The sequence below is a fragment of the Phoca vitulina genome, unplaced genomic scaffold, assembly GCF_004348235.1.
Source record: "Phoca vitulina isolate PV1807 unplaced genomic scaffold, GSC_HSeal_1.0 scaffold11, whole genome shotgun sequence".
NCBI classification, from domain to species: domain Eukaryota; kingdom Metazoa; phylum Chordata; class Mammalia; order Carnivora; family Phocidae; genus Phoca; species Phoca vitulina.
Genome location: NW_022589714.1, coordinates 40,921,587 through 40,942,348, shown reverse-complemented (window position 1 = coordinate 40,942,348; position 20,762 = coordinate 40,921,587). Strand labels below are relative to the sequence as shown.

Here is a 20,762-nt window from a genome sequence, read left to right as displayed (position 1 = left end):
TGTTCTGAAAAACTCCCCTCACACAAAGGCGCACACACCGTGCCAGTCTTTTCACAAAAAGGAAGTCCCCTTCTACCTTCCAGCCCAAGCCCCTCCAAAAACATCTCGCTCGCTGGCCCTGGAAACCGGCTCCACCTTCAGACTGGCCAAGAACTACCAGATTCATCACAAAGAGCTGTGGGGCCTCCCGGATTCCCAACTCCGGCCTCCTACTCCCATCTCTGAGAGCGACTTGGCAGGAAGAGGAATCCTGTTCCTCGACAAGCAGCAGTCGGGGGGCCCCCAGTACCCTGGCTTCTTGGCCAGCCAATCACAGCAGCTTGCATGCTGCCCTCCTCCCGGGAGATGGGGCCCAGAGACTCCTCTCAGGGTCAGGAGAAGACTTGGCCGGGCCGTAGAGCAAGGTGGAGGAAGGTGCCAGCTCACCCATCCTCTCCCCCTGGCCCCCCCAGGAGATGATCTGCCTGCCCTAAATAACCTCTCCCAGATCCAAGCAGCTCCCCCACCCTCCTTTCCAGGCTCCATGGGGAGAGCCTTGACTCTCTTGCCTTGCCTCGGGAAGAGCCCAGCCCAAGTTCCCAGCAAGAGGCCCAGGGAGCCACTTCCCAAACCACAGGAGTGACAGAAGCTCCCCACAGGGTTATGAAAGACCTTGGGCCGGAGTGGGTGGGCCCGGGGAGGGGGCAGCATGATCACATCGGAAGCAGCTGCAGCTCAGCTCCCCGGCTGTCCCTCAGCTCTGGCCTTTGACTGAGGGGGAAAGGGAGAGGTGACTCCACCAGGCCTGAAGCAGCTGCTCAAGTTCCTCAGAACGAGGACAAGAAAGGAGCTATCTCTTCTGGGATATAAAAGGAAGGAAACAAGGTGGGATGACAACTCCTTGGCCCTTCCTGAGAGCAATCAGGGCCTGGCTTTAATGGCCTCTGCGAGGCTTTTTAATCACAAAGTCCACACTGGGACAAAGACTCAACCAAGGCAGCCCCCTCCCCCACATGAAGCACATTCCACTCCCCCACTCCAGTGGGGGTGTGCAGGCATGTCCTTTTGCTGCCAATAAATAACTCATGGTGGCTGTGTAAACCCAGAGGCAAAGTACTAGTGAGTATAGACATGCAGTTTGACTTGTTGCTATCTGGGGGAAAGACCAGGAAGGAATGGCACCCCCTGGAGGTCAGGAGAAGGGGATTCGATTCGTGCTGGCAGCTCGAGCCTGGGCTGGGGCTACCCTGACTGTCCCACCGCGGTGCCCCACCTTTTGCCCCCCAAAATAAGCTGCCGCTACCCTCCCCAGGGGCAGAAAGCCTCTGAGGTCTTGGCTTTCCTCTTCCTGGTAAGTGAGGAGGTATTATTGTGTCGGGGGTGGGGAGACTTATGCACGCACCCGCAGCTGGCGGGGAGAGACAGAGTGGTCGGTGTAGATGCACAGTTTTTCGATGGTCAGGGGCGTAGTCTCGCGCAGCTTGGAGGCCAGCAGCATGCAGACGGCACCCAGGAGCTGCAACTGCGCCTTTCGGGTGGGGACGCAGGACAGGTAGCGATCCAGGTAGTTCATGGCCAGGGGGAAGACTTCCTCCTCACAGCGCTGCTCCTCACAGACCTGGGGGAGGGCGCACAGTCACTTCTGGGGCGGGGGCATGGGAAACGCTGCAGCACTAAAGGACGGGGGCGGGGGGCGCTGAAGGGAAATGGATGGGGAGCAAAAACATGGGAGGGGGGATAAGTGTACCTTCGGTGACAAGGACTAACATACGGAGGAGGATGCGCCTTCCCCAAGGTGACGCCCCCCACTTCCTCTGAGCTGCCTGCCTCCTTTCCCCCTCCTCTGGGGGGGGTGGTGGGGGTACGCCAGAGGCTCCCTTCCTTAAGAAGGATTCCAAACTGAGACTGCCCTCCTCCATGGCGAGAAGGGGGTTGGGGAAACGGAAGAGTCACCCACGGTAGCCGGAGAACTGGGACCTTACCCCCATTACCACCACCCACTGCACACACCCAAAGGGAAGGGAGGAGACTCCAGCCGCTGCCTCCCGCACTTTTCATTTCCCTGACTGCCGGAACAGCGCGCGCGCCACCCCCACCGTCTTCCCCGCCAGAACCCCGCGACAGACACAGGAACCGACTCTGGGGCGGGGGCGGCCGAGCCCAGGGTTTTCCAGGCGCGCTCTCCTGAGAAATCCGAGCGGGGGAGGGAGGCAGGAGACGCTGAGAGAAGCCGGAGGGGAGAGGGTTGCCCTGGTCCCGCTTTCTCGGCCCGAAGAGAGGGCTAGTGAGGGTGCCAAACGACCGGCAGTCAGAGTTAGGGCTGGGGAAGGGAAAGGGACACCACGGAGGCAGTCGGCTGGCTAGGGTGCCCGAGTGAAAGCCCAGGCCCCGGGGATCTGAGCCACCAAAGCATCTTGCTGATTGCTGTTGGGACCAGGATGTCCCGACAGGGCGGCCCGGGGATGTCCGGAGCCGGGCGGCGGGGGAGGGGAGACCCTTCCGGGCGATACCTCCAGCATCCAGTACGCCAGCATCTTCCGCATGTGCGGCTTGATCTCCCTCTGCACACATTGGAAGTAGGAGGCGCGGGGCACGTAGCGCTCCTCCAGGCGGAGCAAGCTCTGCAGGACACGCTGGTCCCCCAGCAGTCGCGGGTCCGGCCCGGCCCGGGGCGCGTGCCGGGTGCCCTCGCAGCACAGCAGCTCCATACTCGGGCAGCGCTCGGGCGGGCGGGAGCTCGGGCTCGCGAGCCAGAACGCAGGCGGCGGTCGGGAGAGCGCGGGGCGCGGGTCTGGTGCTGGCGCTGGCACTGCGCGGCCGAGCCCCAGCCCGCCCGCGCCGGCGCGCGCGCCGCTTCCCTGACAGGCGCCCCGCCCCTCGCGACGATGTAGCAACCGTGGAATGCTCGAGCGGCGCAACGCACAAGGGGCGGGGCCGCCGGAGCCCCAGACGGAAAGGGCTGGCTGGCCGCCCCCTCCCCCCGGGCGGCCGCATTGGTCGGCGGGGCGCGGGCCGGCCTGCTTCCGGGCGCTCCCGGCCCTTCTGACCACCGGGTGGAGAGAAGCTTCTTGGAGGTGGGCCTCTTCCCCCACCGACCAGCCCTCCCCTTTTGCTTCTCTGACTCTAGCCGCCCAGGAAAGAGCTTTCTTCCAAAAGGTTGCTCATTCATTCGTCAGACCCTGCTTCACCCCCTGAAGGCTCGGGGGAATAGGAATGATAGTAAGCTAGCCACTTCTTCACGCACACCGATCTGAGCACTTAACGTGTAACAACTTACTAAAAATCCTCACGCAAACTCTACGAGTCAGGTAGGAGACTAATTTCGCAGATGACGAAACTGAAGCACCGTGAGTGTCACAATCATAGAGTCTGTGGCAGAGCTGGGACTGGGAAGCTGAAGTCTGGCTCCAGAATCCGTGCCCTGCACCACAGCCAGGGAAACTGCGATCCCCAGCCCGGCAAAATTGGCATTGCCTGCGCGCTGGTTAGAAATGGCCCACCCCGACCGGCGGGGTCCAAATCTGCATTTCAACAAAATCCCTGGGGATCCCTGCGCGCACAGTTTAAGTATGAGAAGGACTGGTCTAAATATGCATATTACAGAAATACAACAGGGCGGAAAGGCCATGGATTCAAGGCCTCACCTTGTCATTAAGTTGGCTGGGTGGCCTTGGACAAGCCCTGAAGTCGGCCCTAGTTTCTGTTTGAGGAAAACATGGGCGGAGAAACTAGATCCTCTGTGAAGGGAGTTCCTGGCTCCGACTCTATGAAATCTTCCAGTTGCCATTTCTCCACTTCCCAAACTTTGGGTTACTTCTCAGTTTCCCCAAAGCTGGATTCTATGTGACCAAGAGGCTGACCACAGGCCTCCCGGAAAGCTCCAAATGGGAGAAGGCCTGAGGAGATCCCTGCCTCTCCTGGGGTCCTCCCCAGGAAGGAGCCACTAAAGAAGTGAGTTGTTAGAGAAATGAGTTACAGAAGAGGCAAGTTTTACGCTAAGCATTTTTCTCAATGAATTGTTTTTTGTTGTTGTTTTTTTTTTTTCTTTCTTTTTAAGTGACCTCTATCCCCAAGGTGGGGCTCAAACTCAGGACCCCAAGATCTAGAGTCTCGCATGCTCTTCTGACAGAGCCAGTTACATACCCCTGTTCTTTTTTATATAATACATTTTACTATCATTTTCATATCATAGGAATATTCATTTACACTACAGAAAACTTAATATGTAGAAGCCACAAAAAAAAGGAAATAACTACCTACAATTTCACCATCCAGAGACAACCCTTTAAAATGTCAGTGTTTATCTTTCTACAATTGTTCTATGAATAAACACATATTTTTAGGAATAAGATTGCAAACTGTTTTGTAAGCTTTTCTTTTTCACTAAAAAATACTGTTAATACTTTTTCCATGTCATTATATATTCTACATTTTTAATGGCTACGTAGTATGCCTTTGGTTAATGTATTAAAATATATTTTATCAGAGCTGTATTGTTGGAAATTTAAGTTGTTTCTAGTTCTTCCGTACTAGAAACAATACTGTAAAATATTTTTGTCATAATATCTTTGTGCACACTCATGATTAATTTCTAGAAGTGAATTAATTTCTAGAAGTGGAATTTCTCAATGTAAGGTTATGAAACATTCTAAGGCTTTTGATACAGTTCTTATTACCAAATTTCCCTGATAAGAAGCTGAACTGAGGGGCGCCTGGGTGGCTCAGTTGGTTAAGTGTCTGTCTTTGGCTCAGGTCATGATCCCAGGGTCCTGGGATCGCCCCAGACTCTCTGCTCCTTGGGGAGTCTGATTCTCCCTCTGCCTGCTGCTTCCCCTGCTTGTGCTCGCTCTCTGTCAAATATATAAATAAAATCTTTAAAAAAAAAAATCTGAACTGATCTAATGAACAAACATTAGAAAATTTGAAAGAAGAAAAAAACACTACCAACTGGAGAGATGAAAATAGTATATCAGTAATTATATATATTTTTAATTCAAGAGCACTTGTATCAACATGTATGTGTGCCATGCGCCTTATCTGATCTTGTAAGTCCTTTACTCCCGTCTTCAAAAATACAAACATGCAGTTGCTTTAGCTAATCATTGCAATGCACTCTTTCATGAAAGAGAACACTAAATTTAAAATTATAAAGATTGGGTATGAAGTTCTGGGGAGGCAAAGGTGTGGAAGTGTAAGAGGCTTTTAGGGTGCAGGAGGACTAAAAAAATGTAGCTTTTGGGGGCGCCTGGGTGGCTCGGTTAAGCGGCTGCCTTCGGCTCAGGTCATGATCCCAGGGTCCTGGGATCGAGTCCCGCATCGAGCCCCACACGGGGCTCCCTGCTCGGCGGGGAGCCTACTTCTCCCTCTTCTTCTGCCTGCTTCTCCCTACTTGTGCTCTCTCTCTCTGTGTCAAATTAAATAAATAAAATCTTAAAAAAAAAAATGTAGCGTTTGAAGTACAGAACCAGAAACTAGATCTGTCTGAAGGAAGGTGTTTCTTTACTTTCAGAATTATTGAGTAGCACTGTTGAGATAAGAAAACTGTATCTTTGATGAGAGAGTAAATCACCATTATTTCATATCTTAAAATTTTTTTCCAGTCTTATTGAGATATAATGACATATACCTGTTAGAGTAATTTAAGGTAGACAGCATAATGATTTGATATATGTATATGTTGCAAAATGACTACCACAATCAGTTAACAACTATCACCTCACATAGTATCTCCTCTTCTGATGAGAACTTTTAAGAACTACTCTCTTAGCAACCTTCAAATATACAGTACAGTAGTTAACTGTAGTCACCATGTTGTGCATTGTATCTCCAGAACTTATCTACCTTATAACTAAAAATTTGTACCTTTTGACCACCTTCACCATTTCCCCTACCTTCCACACCTCCCCACCCCCCTGCCTCTGACAAGCAACAATCTGTTTTCTGTACCTGAGTTTGGTTTTCATAGATTCCACGTAAAAGTGAGATCATATAATACTTGTCTTTCTCTGACTTATTTAACTTAACATAATGCCCTCAAGGTCTGTCAGTGTTGTCATAAATGGCAGAATTTTTTTCTTTTTAATGGCTGAATAATCTTTCACTGTATATGTATGCCACATTTTTTATGGAGAAAAAACTGGACAGATGAAAAGTGGAATATTAGTAAAAATATTTTGACATATTATTAGACATTTACATGTCTTATATAAATGAATTACCTATTTATGTCCTTTGCCCGTTCTTTTATATGAATTTTTTTCTTATTGATTTATAAGTGCTCATTACATGTGAAGAATATTTACCCCTTTTCATATTTATTCTTTGTTATATATGTTGCAATTTTTTTTTTTTTTTTTTTTAGTTCATTGTTTGCCTTTCACTTTTGGTTCATGGGAGATTTCTTTTTTTTACCAAATAAAAGTTTTTTATTTTACATAGCCTTATCTACTGATATTTTCTATAATGACTTCTGCCTTGCCCACCTTAAAATTATAAAAGCACTACAAGAAAATGTAGGAAATATTTACAGATGAATGTTTTTTATCACCTAGGGAACTTGTTGAAAATGCAGGTTTCTGGGCCCTGCCTCAGGGCTTTTCATTCTTCAAGTCTGTCATGAGGCCCCCAAAATCTGCATTTTCATGAGTATATAAAGTTGGGTTTTTTTTTTTTTAATGTATATATTGTTACTTACCTTTATTCCCCTTATATTAAGTGGGGTTCTAGCCTTACTTTTCCCAAATTATCACCCAAAGTTCCCATGGCACTGATTTAACAATCTGTTCTTTCTTTCTCACTCTCTTCTCTGCAATAAGCATCCCTTGGCCTGGTTCTTGCACTTCAGACTATGCCTTATTTTTGGCATTCACGGCCAAAGACTTTCACTGGGAATTGGCGCTCAGAATTCTTGCAGCTTTTGTCTATGGAAATTCACCTTAGGGTGCCTGGGTGGCTCCATTGGTTAATCAAATGCCTTCGGCTCAGGTCATGATCCCGGGGTCCTGGGATCTAGTCCCACATCGGGCTCCCCCTGCTCTGTGAGGAGCCTGCTTCTCCCTCTCCCTCTGCCTGCCACTCCCCCTGCTTGTGCTCTCTCTCTCTCTCTGTCACGTAAATAAAATCTTTAAAAGAAGAAGAAAGAAATTCACCAGGTCTTTAGCCCAATATCAAGCATAAAAGTGTTTCAGAAAAACACTAAAAGCTCATCCAGTGTGAAATAACCATGGTCCCTTCACTTCCAAGAGAACTGGCCTTCAACTACAACAAGAGGTATGTAAGTTAGCACAAAAAACTCCAGTTAGACAATGATATGAGACAGAGAAAACAGAATCTTCTTCTCTACAGACCTCTAAAATCATGGCAGGACCTCTCACTGCCCTCCCCATCTCTTCATTCCCCCTTCCACCACTGGTCAGCCCATTAATCCTCTCTGCTTGCCCTTTCTTTCTTTCTTTCTTTCTTTCTTTCTTTCTTTCTTTCTTTCTTTCTTTCTTTCTTTCTTTCTCTCTCTCTTTCTTTTTTAAGATTTTATTTATTTATTTGAGAGAGAGAGAAACAGAGAGAGAACGAGCGGGGGGAGGGGTAGAGGGAGAGGGACAAGCAGACTCCTTGCTGAGCATGGAGCCTGACGCGGGGCTCAATCCCAGAACCCTGAGACTGTGACCTGAGCTGAAGTCAGACACTTAGCCGACAGCCACCCAGGTGCCCCTGCTCCAATTCTTTATTCATCGTTGGACTCAGATCCAACCTCCTCCAAGAAGCCTCCCTAGGACAATCCAACTACAGGAACCAATCCTCTGGCCTCCAAACTCCTACAGATCCAACTGCACATGTTTCTACCTGTATACTTGGCTGGCTGGTTCTGGACCTGCTCTCTGTCCCTATCCAGATTGTAGTTCCTAGAAAGGGGAAGAGAATCCAAATGTATTGAGATCCAACTATATGCCAGGCACTGGGCAGGATGTTTATGATCCACCGTCTCAGCCTCTAAGAATGGTTTTTGGATGGGAAATCTGAGGTCCCATGGAGTTAAATAACATACTGAAGGTCTACTTAGCTCTTCCCGAACCGTCCCCTTTCTATTGCTATATTGCCTCCTCTTAGGAAGGGACTGTGTCCTATATGCCTGGGTCTCCTCTGCAAGACCTAGCACTGTGTTGTGACCACCAGCAAGAATATCAGTCCCTGGCGCCTGGGTGGCTCAGTCGTTAAGCGTCTGCCTTCGGCTCAGGTCATGATCCCAGGGTCCTGGGATCGAGCCCCGCATCGGGCTCCCTGCTCCGCGGGAAGCCTGCTTCTCCCTCTCTCACTCCCCCTGCTGGTGTTCCCTCTCTCGCTGTGTCTCTCTCTGTCAAATAAATAAATAAAATCTTAAAAAAAAAAAAAAAAAGAATATCAGTCTCTTATGGAGGGCTCACTGGGTCCCAGGCACTGTATGAACCTGATAGGTGTTAAATCATCTCATTTTCACATCAACTTTATGAGAAGTATACTATTATTTCACCCCATTTTACATAAATGGAAACTAAGACTCAGAGTAGCTAAATAATTTGCCCAGGGTCACACAGGAACTCAGTGGTAGTAGCAGGATTCAACCCGGGCAGTCTGGCTGCAGGGTTCCTGCCCTTAACTAATTCATTCTTCTGCCTCTTATGCTTCTCCCATGAGTGTGTGTTGATTTATTAGTTGTTGATTTATTGTGGAAGAGGCACACAGAGACCGCCCAGTCCTGGAAGGTAGGGTGGGAACTTGTACCCTGGGAAAGTGAAGTCTGGTCTGCAGGGCGTTTTGAGGGCTATCTCTGCCTCACCCTGGGCTGGGACTGCCGTGCCCAGGGCTGAGTCATCCTGAACCTCCAGGGCCAGGGAGCCGTTCAGCTACCAGCCGCTGTCCTCGAAGGAGGCAGGTGAGCTCAGTGCAGCGTCAGGTCGGAGCGGCTCCTGACATGTTGGCTGATCTGCCTAGGGGACTTCACCAATCACCTCTACCTCAAAGGAATAGGGGCTCCCCTTGTTTTTTGTTAAGAACAACAACAACAACAACAAAAACAAAAACGACAAAGCAGTGACCCGGGCCAATATGGGAGGAGTTTCTGCCAGGTGCACTCAATTAGAAAAAGTTGCTCAAGGAAATGGCAAGTTAGAAGAGGGGTGGGAATGGAATGCCACAGGTCAGATGAAAAGCTCCAAGAAGGAAGCATTACAATGCTTTCTTCCTCCTCTTCTTCCTTCTCCCACTCCTCTTCCTCTGCGACACTGAAATGTCCCCATCTGGGAACTGAGGGGGTGAACAAAGTTCTGAGGGAGGCTCAGCTCCCCCCCCCCCCCCCCCCCCCCCCCCGTCACCTCCCACCCCCCGACTCCACCCTCACCCCACTCACTCCCGGCCTGACTACCTGTCTCCATTCGGTGGCTCAGTTACCTTCAAACTCATTGAGAGGACAGGTAGATGCAAGGCACCCTTAGGGTGGGGAAAGGCTCTGGAGTCAGGCTGCTGGAGTGCAAAGCCTGGCTCCAGGCCTTATGACTCTGAGGGAGTTACTGGAACCTCTCGGTCTGTTTCCTCTTTTGTCCAATGAGGATAACTAAACAGGCAGAAAAACGTCTCACCCTGGCTTAGCACATGGCGAGCCCTCGAAGATGGTAGTTTCTGGGGGCGCCTGGGTGGCTCAGTGGATTAAGCGTCTGCCTTTGGCTCAGGTCATGATCCAGGGGATCTGCTTCTCCCTCTCCTTCTGCCGCTCCCCCTGCTAATGCTCTCTCTCTCTCTCTCTCTCTCTCTCTTAAATAAATAAATAAAATCCTAAAAAAAAAAAAAAAAGATGGTAGTTTCTGTTGTCGTTGTTTTTGTTGTTGTTATTATTGCCTCTCTCAAGGAGTACCCAATTATTATTATTATTATTATTATTGCCTCTCTCAAGGAGTACCCTTTCTGCTATGGACATGCACCCAGAACCCCTCAGAGGAAAGCAAAAGCCTGAGCGGCGGAAGCCCCCCTCCTGGGCAGGCAGCTCTAGCAAACCTCTATGATCCAGCTCATGATGTGAAGCGTGTGGTCCGGGGTGAGTGGTGAATGCTGCAGGGCCCAGGGCCACAGGGCTCCGCACTCCCCATCCCTGGCTTCGTGACTGTGGGCAAGTTATACCATCTGTCTGTGCCTCAGTTTCCTTTTCTGAAAATGAGGATAATAATAATACCTCCCCTACAGAGTGGTTGTGAGGCTGAAACGGGCTCTTTTGTGTAAATACGCAGAACAGTGCCTCACATATGGTAAGCCATTAAAAAAAGTTAGTTGTGACTATGGTAGTTAAAGACACAAACTTCTTCATGCGTATGGACTATTTATGATAATAAATGTAATACAATGGATATGAAGGCACCTGCCAAATAAAACACACGAGGGATTACTCTTGCGGTGGCAAAGGTTTGGCAAATTCTTTGCCTCAGAGAGGGTGAAGGAGACAGTATTCTAGTCACTGAAACAATCTAGTACACCAAACGTGGTCTGAGAGGTGGGGGAGGAGAGTCCAAGCCCCATGTTGGACTCCATGCTGGGTGTGGAGTGTACTTAAAAATAAATAAATAAGTAAATAAATAAATAAAATAAGTAAATAAATAAGTGTATATTGTATAGCAGAAAAATCAAGCATTGAACCAAATTGAACAAAATTTTGTTTTTTCTTCAAGGATTCAGGAGCTGCTTCAGGGTTTACAGTGTTTCAGGCCATACTTTTGAGCATCTATAGTACAATATCTCAAATCAGTAATCTTCAGGAGTATCTCTCCATTCCTCAGTAAAAACTGAGCATATCATTTCTATATAGGATACTTAATTTGTAAGTGATGTCCGTACCTGCTACTCTGTGCTATCATGCACACTGTAGAACACATTAAGAAATTTTAAAGGGGGGCGCCTGGGTGGCTCAGATGGTTAAGCTCAAATGACCTTCGGCTCAGGTCATGATCCCAGCATCCTGGGATCGAGTCCCGCATCGGGCTCCCAGCTCCTTGGGAGCCTGCTTCTCCCTCTGCCTCTCTCTCTCTCTGTCCCTCATGAATAAATAAATAAAATCTTAAAAAAAAAAAAAAAGAAAGAAAGAAATTTTAAAGGGTAAGACAAAAATATGTAGAATAGAATTTTTCACATTTTCTTCCCACTCCACAACAGAAAATCTTACACCCAGAGCTGGTTATTTGCCTAACCAGCTCCGGAGACAGGCCTCACTCACTATGGATCAGGGAACTCTTTCCCAAGGCTCCTGGCTGGCTCAGAGGGTAGAGCATGTGACTCTGGATCTTGGGGTTGTGAGTTCAAGCCCAACATTGGGTATAAGAGATTGCTTAAAAATAAAATACTAGAAAACAAACAAACAAACAAAAAAACCTCTTTCCCACTGAGACTGGGTGAACCTTAAAAATCTCAACACAGGGGCGCACAGTTCACTCAGTCGAGCATGCAACTCTTAATTTCAGGGTTGTAAGTTCGAGCCCCGTGTTGGGTGTAGAGAGTACTTAAAAAAAATAATAAAATCTTTAAAAAAAGAAATCTCAACACAGTCAACACAACCGTGCGGGCAGCGCTACCAAATCAGAGAAATCAGAGCCGCCATGTGAGCTGACCTGTTTTCTGTTTCTCTTTCACATAGGAGGCTGCCTTCGTGGCTGTTCCACATGGATGTCCAATAGGCACCTCTTATTTTTAATATTTTATTTATCTATTTGAGAGAGAGAGAATCGGGAGGGGTAGGCAGAGGGAGAAGCAGGCTCCCGCCCGATGTGGGACTCGATCCCAGGACGCCGGGATCATGACCTGAGCTGAAGGCAGACGCTTAACCGACTGAGCCACCCAGGTACCCCCAATAGGCACTTTTAAATTCAACTTCTCCAAAACTGAGTTCCTGATCTTTTCCCTGTTCCAAGCCTGCTTCTCCCCCAGGGTTCCCCACATCAGGAAAAAGCAACTCCATCCTTCCAACACAAGGCCAAAACACGTGGTGTCATTCCTGAGTCCTCTCTTTCAAGTCCCACATCCATCCCTCAGCGGAGCAGAGACGCTCTACTTTCGAAATATCTCCAGAACCCACCCTCTTCTCTCCTCTGCCTCGGCTACCTCCCTGGTCCAAATTCAATCCTTCCTTGTCCTTATTGGTCTCCCACATCCACCCCATTACCCATTTCTGGTTGATTCTATGGCCCAAACACATCTCCAGTCCTCCCCTTTCCCCCAATTCCACTGCCACCGCCCTGGCATAGTTGCATCACCTGGATCACAGTTGGGCTAGCCTCCCAGTGGGTATCCCTGATCCACGCTTGCCCCTCCAGTCTTGGCTCAACACAGCAGTGCTCCAGCAGCTCTTCAGTCCGGTCCCGGTGACTGCCAAAGTAGTCGCAATGTGCACTAGACCCTGCGCGATCTGCTCCCACCCCATTTCCCGCTACTCTCTCACCCCCGGGCTATTTCTGGAACAGACACTATTATGTGTCGCTGACATCCTATATCTGCACCCCACCAAAGCAGAATGGTGCCTGGTCGCAGTAGGCGTCCAAAAGAACTTTTTTGAATGAATGAATGAATGAATGAATGAAACAAACTAGATGTAAGAAAAAGGCCAGCCTGAGCCACAGGATAAACGGCAACTTGGTGGTGGTAAGGGAGCTGCTGGGGAGGGGTGGGGCTGGGCACAGGGACAGCACACGACCCCCCCAAAGCTGGGAGGTGCTGCTTAGCTCCAGCCTTTTGCTGCACTGTGGTAATGAGTGCGGCTGCACATCCCTTTCGTTTTCCAGGCACACACGAGGCTGTAGGGATTGGATCGGAGGGGCGGGGAGCAGTTTGCAATCTCTAGCACATACATTTTTTTTTTTAAGATTTTATTTATTTATTTGACAGAGAGAGACACAGCGAGAGAGAGAACACAAGCAGGGGGAGTGGGAGAGGGAGAAGCAGGCTTCCCGCTGAGCAGGGAGCCCGATGCGGGGCTCGATCCCAGGACCCCGGGATCATGACCTGAGCCGAAGGCAGACGCTTAACGACTGAGCCACCCAGGTGCCCCTCTAGCACATAAATTGCTTGTGAAAAGAAACCTCAGGTGCTAGCCTGAACCTGTTTAGTCTCTCCTTACCATAAAATTAGAACACTGGCTATATATGTAACATATTTGCTTTTTCTCCCTCCTGGCTGTCTGGATTCTGAATACACGAAGCTTTCCTCTCCTATTACTCTTTCTGAGATTCCTGTTCAACAGCTAGGGGTGAGATGAGCATGTGGGCCTCCAGGGTGGATGAGTAACCTGCTACAGCAAAATACCTGGCGAACAGGGACCTGTCCTTGGGCTCTTCTTAGCTGGGAAGCAAAGAAGCCAGCATGCTTCATTCTAGGCACCAGACAGTGCTGGCATTGGTTTAGTATCATGACTAAGTAAGTGAGCTCTAGTTAGGTTGATGCCTGGCTCTGCCATTTGCCAGCTGTGTGATCTTGGGCAGGTTACTTAACTTCCCTGTGCCAGGCTTCTCATTTGCAGACTGGAGAGAGTAATAACACTTACCTCATAGGGTGGTTTCAAAAATTAATATGGAAAAAAATATCGACAACAGCGCCAGGCTCATAGTAAGTGCTCAGTAGCTGTGATCAACAATCAACATTTATCAACTGTCTTCCCTGCCTCAGGCCTCAGGAAGGCTTTAAGATGTCCTAGAATAGTCTTTTTCTTTTCTTAAGATTTTATTTATTTATTTGAGAGAGAGTGCTTGCGTGCGCACTTGCACACACACACACACACACACACACACACACACGAATCGGGTATGGAGCAGAGGGAGAGGGAGAAGCAAGCTCCCCACTGAGCAGGGAGCCCCACTGAGGGCTCCAACCCAGGACCCTGAGATCATGACCTGAGCCACAGGCAGACACTTAACCGATGGAGCCACCCAGGCGTCCCAAGATGTCCTAGAATATTCTGGACATGAATCAGAAATGAGAAGCCTCCACTTTAAGTTTCCAGTGTAAAGTGGATAACTATGATGATCCTGCATCATGGAGAAATCCTGAGATGTCATTCAAACAGAAGACTTTTACCTGGGTATTTGTTAACACCCACCAGAGGCATGCGGGGTGCTTTATGTGATGGGAAGGGTGGACTGCATTGGGAGTGGTGGGGGCTGGTGGTCCTGGACACCTGATTTGCAGGAGACAGCCTGTGGTGGAAGAGGCGGGGCTGTAGGAGCTCAGAGAGTAAGTGGGGCATAAGAAGGGAGAGGCAAGGAGTATCGTGTCTCAACTGTGGGGTAACCACCAACTTGGCACACCACAGAATTTTAGGTAGTAATAATAACAGTAATGGTAATAATAATAATACTTGCTGAGCACTTTCTCTTAGCCAGGCACTGAGAGCTTTACCATATTTGCTCTATGAGATATAGGTGCTGTTAATGATCTTCATATGATGGATGCAAACAGAGAAACACAAAGAAGTAAGGTATCGTCAACACAGACAGCCAGCATACGGCTGCCTTGGTCTGGGCTCCAAAGAAGCAGACTCTGACAAGGATTCCAGGGAGGTAATTTACCTGAGAGATGGTCCCAGGAAGCACCCACAAGGGAGTAGGGAAATGAGCCGGGAAAGGGGAGGAAGGCAGTAAAAAGTGCATGACTGGGTAAATTACCACTGTGGGCAAATGTAGCTCATTTCTGCTGGAGATGAGGAAAAGCGCTTGCCTGGAAGTCACTGCACCCAGAGGGGAGAGGCGAGGGAGCCGGGATACGTGTCCACCAATTCCCAACAGCCAGAGGCTGAGGGCTGCTGGGGATGGAGGGAAGGGCCTGGAATTAATCAGCTACCACTTGCTTCCTGTGGGAGGGCACAGTGGACAGAACAAGCCATCAGGCAAAGTCACAGTGCTGACACTTGGAAGTAGGGTTGGTGCACTCTGCAGTGGTGGGCTCCATGGGCAGCAGCGGGGTGGAGCGCAGCTGTATGTACCACACTGGCAGAGCTGTTATTCCAGCCCCGTCAGGGGTCAGGGCGGCGCAGTCGATTGGGCGTCTGCCTTTAGCTTGGGTCATGATCCCGGACTTCCGGGATCGAGTCCCGGGATCGAGTCCCGAGTGGGGCTCCCTGCTCAGCGGGGAGTCTGCTTCTCCCTCTGCCCCTCCCCCACTCATGTTCATGTTCTCTCTCTCTTTCTCAAAAATAAATAAATAAATAATCTTAATAGCATGTCCATGCCAGACAGTTGGGAATTCACAGAAGAGGAATGAAAGGGCAGAACTTGGAATCTGAAGACATGCACTTGAGTCCCAGGCCCTGGTTCTGCCCTGACGACACACAGGGAACCAGGCAAGCACACTTCAACCCCAGAAGCCTGTTTCCCGGCTACAAAAGAGGGATAACAACAACACACACTGCTTAGAGGGGGATTCTGAGACCAGCAGAGATCACGCACCAGTTAAAAAGCACTAAGGAGGGGTGCCTGGCTGGCTCAGTCAGAAGAGCGTGTGACTCGATCTCGGGGTCGTGGGTTTGAGCCCCACATTGAGTCTAGAGATTACTCAAATAAATAAAATTTTTAAAAAAGCACTAAGTAAACTGAAGGGCCATAGGCAAATCTAAGGGGTAATTCCAAGGAATCCTTTGGAGAACCCACAGGGATGGGGACTCCTACTTTGCTCCTCCTTGTGTGACTCAAAAGTCCCCACCATCACCATTCCAAAATCTTCCTGGCAAGCAATCCAGGTTTGATGAGGTGTCAGGTCGTCGTATTTCAGGGGAGGCTAGACACTCATCTCAGAAGCTGAATCTAAATTACTCCAAACCAAATCATGATAATCCCACACCTGGTTTAGAAATGGGCACATGCCAAATTCTAGCCAATAAATGTGAAGTAAGTCTGCTGAGAGGCTTCAATAAATGGAGTACAAGAGAAAAAAATTCATTTCTGCCCTATGTGAGAATGGAGTAAGATATATTAATATTTATTGTATGCTTACCATGTGCAAAGCACTAGTCTAAGAGTTAAAAAACAAAACCAAACCCTGATTCATTTAATCCATATAATATCAAACTTTTGAGGTAAAATACTATTATCATCCCATTTTCCAGAAAGGTTAAGCAATTACCCAGTGTCATATAGCTATGGGATTTGGAACCCTCCTTAGCTGCAAAACCCACCCTCTTCACCACTGTGTTGTGATGCCTGGAGCAACTGCAGCTATCCTGCAGTAAGAGAAGAAGCTGACACCTGACAATGACACAGCTGCAATATCAGAATAAATTCGTCTCCCTGATAATGTTGAACTGCTGAATTAACCAATCCTTAACCAACAGATTTTCCTTATTGTTTAATTTAATTCCTCAAATAAAAAATCCTTTCTCGGGCGCCTGGGTGGCTCAGTCGTTAAGCGTCTGCCTTCGGCTCAGGTCATGATCCCAGGGTCCTGGGATCGAGTCCCACATCGGGCTCCCTGTTTGGCGGGAAGCCTGCTTCTCCCTCTCCCACTCCCCCTGCTTGTGTTCCTGCTCTCGCTATCTCTCTCTCTGTCAAATAAATAAATAAAATCTTTAAAAAAAAAAAAAAATCCTTTCTCTACTATCACCCACATGATGGCACGACCTTCAATAGCAACCAGGCAAAGAGTTCTATGGAAAATTCAAGAAAGAAGCAATTTCAATATTACTTAAAGTCTTTCAGAAAATATAAAAAGAGGGTTCCCTTCTCAACTTTTTTTTGGTGTCACTTTGATTCCAAAACCAAAGAACAGTATGAGAAAAGAAAATTACACTCACGAATGCAAAATCCAACACGAGATATTAGCAAACCCATTCCAGCAATATATAAAAGGATACTGTGTTATGATTATGTTGACTTTATGCCAAAAATGCTTGGACAGTCTATTTTTTTAAATCTATATCATTTATCACACTAAAAGATTAAAGGGTCAAGAAACCCATATGATCACATCAACAAATACCCAAAAAAGCATTTGATAAAATTCAACACCCGTTCACAGCAAGAAAAGAACTCTTGGCAAAGCAGGGATGGATGAGAACTTCTTTAGTCTGATATAGGACATCTACAAAAACCCTATAGTAAACATCCTATCTCATAGGAATACCTCAATAGTAAAGCAGGCAAAATGCCAAACATCCAGGCCAGTGGAAGAACTTCAAGGGCAAAGGCTGAGAAAGACCCAGAAGTGCCAGTTCCTTCTCCATGTCCAGTCTGCCCAGTCCTTTTCTGGGACCAGCAAGGTCATCTGTTCCCAATGTTCTCATGGTAAACCATCATCTTCCCAACTGGTACATTTTTTTTTAATTTATTTATTTTATTATTTTAAGGAGAGAGAGAGAGAGAGAACGCGCATGCAGGCGACTGAGTGGGGGGAGGGGCAGAGGGAGAGACTCTTCAAGCAGATTCCCTGCCAAGCTCAGAGCCCCAGGCGGGTTTGGGCTCCATCCCAGGACCCTGAGATCAGGACCCAATCTGAAACCATGAGCTGGAGGCTCAACCGACTGAGCCACCCAGGTGCCCCTCAACTGGTACTTTTTTTTTTTAAGATTTTATTTATTTAGGGGCGCCTGGGTGGCTCAGTCGTTAAGCGTCTGCCTTAAGCTCAGGTCGTGGTCCTGGGGTCCTGGGATCGAGCCCCACATCGGGCTCCTTGCTTGGCGGGAAGCCTGCTTCTCCCTCTCCCACTCCCCCTGCTTGTGTTCCTTCTCTCGCTGTGTCTCTCTGTCAAATAAATAAATAAAAGTTAAAAAAAAAAAAAAGACTTTATTTATTTATTTGACAGAGAGAGAGAGAAGTAGAGGAAGAGGGAGAAGCAGACTCCCCGCTGAGCGGGGAGCCTGATGCAGGGCTCGATCCCAGGACCCCGAGATCATGACCTGAGCGGAAGGCAGACGCTTTACCAACTGAGCCACCCAGGCACCCAACTGGTCCATTTTTATGAATAGCACCATCTTTCTTCTGAGTCCTCAGATTTTAAACTCTGGCGCCATCTTGGATTTCTTTCTTTGATTTCCGACACCTAATCCATTACCTGAGCCCAAATGAGACCACCCCTGAAACTAAGATCCCACCCTTCTTATCCTTTCAGTGGGCTTTTAGCAAATTTCTCAAAACCTGCCACCAAAGTAAACCCTTTACAGCAGAGAAGAGAGAATGCATCTGAGGAATCTGGTAGCATAATCCCAAAATTAACCCCCTGCAAACCTGAAATTTATTTGAAGTCTAACATTCTGCCTTAGAAATTTATATATACATTTAGGATTCTGGTGTAGAATAGAGCCATAATTGTTGTAATATAAAAATAATGGTTTAAATCACTTATGGTGAAGGAAAATTAAAACTCTCTAGCCATGTATACAGTAAGACTGGCAGGAGTTTCAAACCCTCTTTTGAAGGTCTGGGCTTCTAGTACTATTGCAAAAGCTTCCCAGAGAGCCTCTCGGTCTTCACACTGCTTCCAGATAGATCCAGATCAATGGCCCAGAGCCATCAGATTAATCTCTCATAGACACTCCTTTCATCTCCAGTCCAAGGACCTGCTTATCGGGTCAAATTTAAAAGTCAACCAGCCTGGCTTTTAAAGTTCTTCTTCAAGAGGCTGCAACCACCCTCTCCAATTTTATCTCAGCCAGAGCACTCCAGTCCACCTCAAGGCCTTATCATCCACCACTGGCATCTTGCCCCTTTCTCCAAATCCCGCTCTTCCTTCAAGGCCTAGCTCCTGGGCCACCAATCCCATGAAGCTTCCAGGGCTGTAGGACTGAATAATCAGGGAAATTGAGAGCCGGAAGGATCAATGACGGTCAGAGAGGGGAGCTGAGTTGCCCGAGGGCACACAGCCAGCTAAGGGTCCTTTTAAATTATTCTCATTGTTTCCTGTGAACAAAACACTGGAAACTCTTTGGGGGGGGGGTGCGTAGGTCACACATCCTTCCATTCCCAAATTCGGTTAGCCCGGCGGTGCTCTGCATAAAGCTGTGCACCTTGGTTCCAAGACTCCCTGCTCAGGAGGTCTTTCTCCTACCTTCTGTCAGCCATTTACCCTCGCAAAATCCAGTTTAAGATTCCTCTAATTGTAGGTTATTTACATTTTCCTTTTAAAATTGTCATTAGTAAAAATTAATTAATTAAAATAAAATTGTCATTAGTGTTGTTACCACACCGACCAAAAAAACACATTTTTAGAAAAGATCCACACTTCCTCCAAACTCACGAATCCAGGCCAGGTGACTCATTTCTATTTTTCTTTTTTTCCATTCCCTCCAGGAGAGTTTGTATCATTCATTCTCATTCATTCATTTATTCCACAGATCCTTACTGAGACCCTATGACATGCCAAGATACTCCTGGGGCCCTAAACGGTACAAATATAAGACAGTTCTTTTTTTCTTATTAAAGAGAACACAATCTCCTGGGGGAAATAAAATGTGCTTTGCTTTCCTTCTTAATAATTTACCTTTGCTTGATTCTTTAATTGACTCAAGTATGGGGGTTTTTGGGCTTTGACTCATCGCGTGGCCAGAAAAGTTCCCTGAAATCAGGAATTGAATCTTCTCACTTTTTTTTTTTTTTGGTAAGTAGGTAGAGTTCAGATGTTCCAATTACTACTGATTGTCCTGGCATAATTATTCATGGTGGACCCTTTCGCCATCAACAGTGTCCCAGTTTGGACTAACAAGTGTTGGTGAGGATGTGGAAAACTGGAGCCCTCTTAACCGCTGGTGGGAATGCAAAACATTGCAGCCACTTTGGAAAATGGTTTGGCAGTTCCTCAAAATGTTAAACACAGAGTTACCGTATAACTTCACAATTCCACCCCTGAGCATACATGCAAGAAAAATAAAAAAACATCCATCCACACAAAAACTTGTACACAGACGTCAGAGCATTATTATTATTCAGTGGAAGCACGTGTCCACACGTGAACAAACTTAATGGAGATGATGCGGTACATCCATACAATGGAATATCACTCAGTCATTCACGCCAAGAAAGTTGGTCCTGATGTATTACTGCAGCAGGAAGAAACCCTGCAGCCTGATGGTAAGTGAAAGAAGCCAACCAAAAAGACCACAGTTCATATGCTTCCAATTATACGAAGTGTTCAGAATAGGCAAATCTATAGAGACAGAAAATAGATTAGTGGTTGCCCAGGGCTCGGGTGGTGATGGTAACGGGGAGTGACCTCTAATGGGTACTGGGTTTCTTTCTGGGGTGATGAAAATGTTCTAAAATGAGATGATGGTGATGACTGCACAGCTCTGTAAATATACCAAAGAAACCATAGAATTGTACACTCGATATAGGCGAATTCTATGATATGAAAATTAGATCTCAATACGACTTTTTAATTTTTTTTATTTTTATTAATTTATTTTTAAGTAGGCTCCATGCCCAGCGTGGGGCTTGAACTCACAGCCCAGCCAGGTGCCCCTTGATAAAACTTTTTTTCAAGTATTCCAGTTTGGAGAATAAATTTTTTTTTTTTTTTAAGATTTTATTTCTTCATTTGACACAGAGAGAGAGAGAGAGCTCGAGCACACTAGCAGGGGGAGCTGCGGGCAGAGGGAGAGGGAGAAGCAGGCTTCCCACTGAGCAGGGAGCCCGACATGGGGCTCGATCCCAGGACTCCAGGATCATGACCTGAGCCAAAGGCAGATGCCCAACCACTAAGCCACCCAGGCACCCCTGGAGAATAAATTCTATGATCACCTCCTTCCTAGGGAGGCCTTACCATCAGTAATTGAGAGCGTAGGGACTTCTGAGTTAGGCCTGAAT

At 47.6% G+C, this 20,762-nt stretch overlaps 1 protein-coding gene across 2 annotated transcripts in view; it reads right to left on the bottom strand.

Annotated features, from left to right (window-relative positions):
* Positions 1-20,762, bottom strand: part of CCND3 (cyclin D3) — an 89,550-nt gene that overhangs the window by 4,123 nt on the left and 64,665 nt on the right. The window contains exons 1-2 of one of the 2 annotated variants that reach the window (XM_032409832.1): positions 2,490-2,795; positions 1,382-1,597 (exon numbers count right to left, since the gene is read on the bottom strand). In XM_032409832.1, coding sequence (XP_032265723.1) covers positions 1,382-1,597; positions 2,490-2,687 — 414 coding nt within the window. In that variant the 5' untranslated portion in view covers positions 2,688-2,795. Of the gene's footprint in view, positions 1-1,381; positions 1,598-2,489; positions 2,796-20,762 lie in introns of those variants that run through there. The other variant, XM_032409833.1, reaches the window with a different exon arrangement.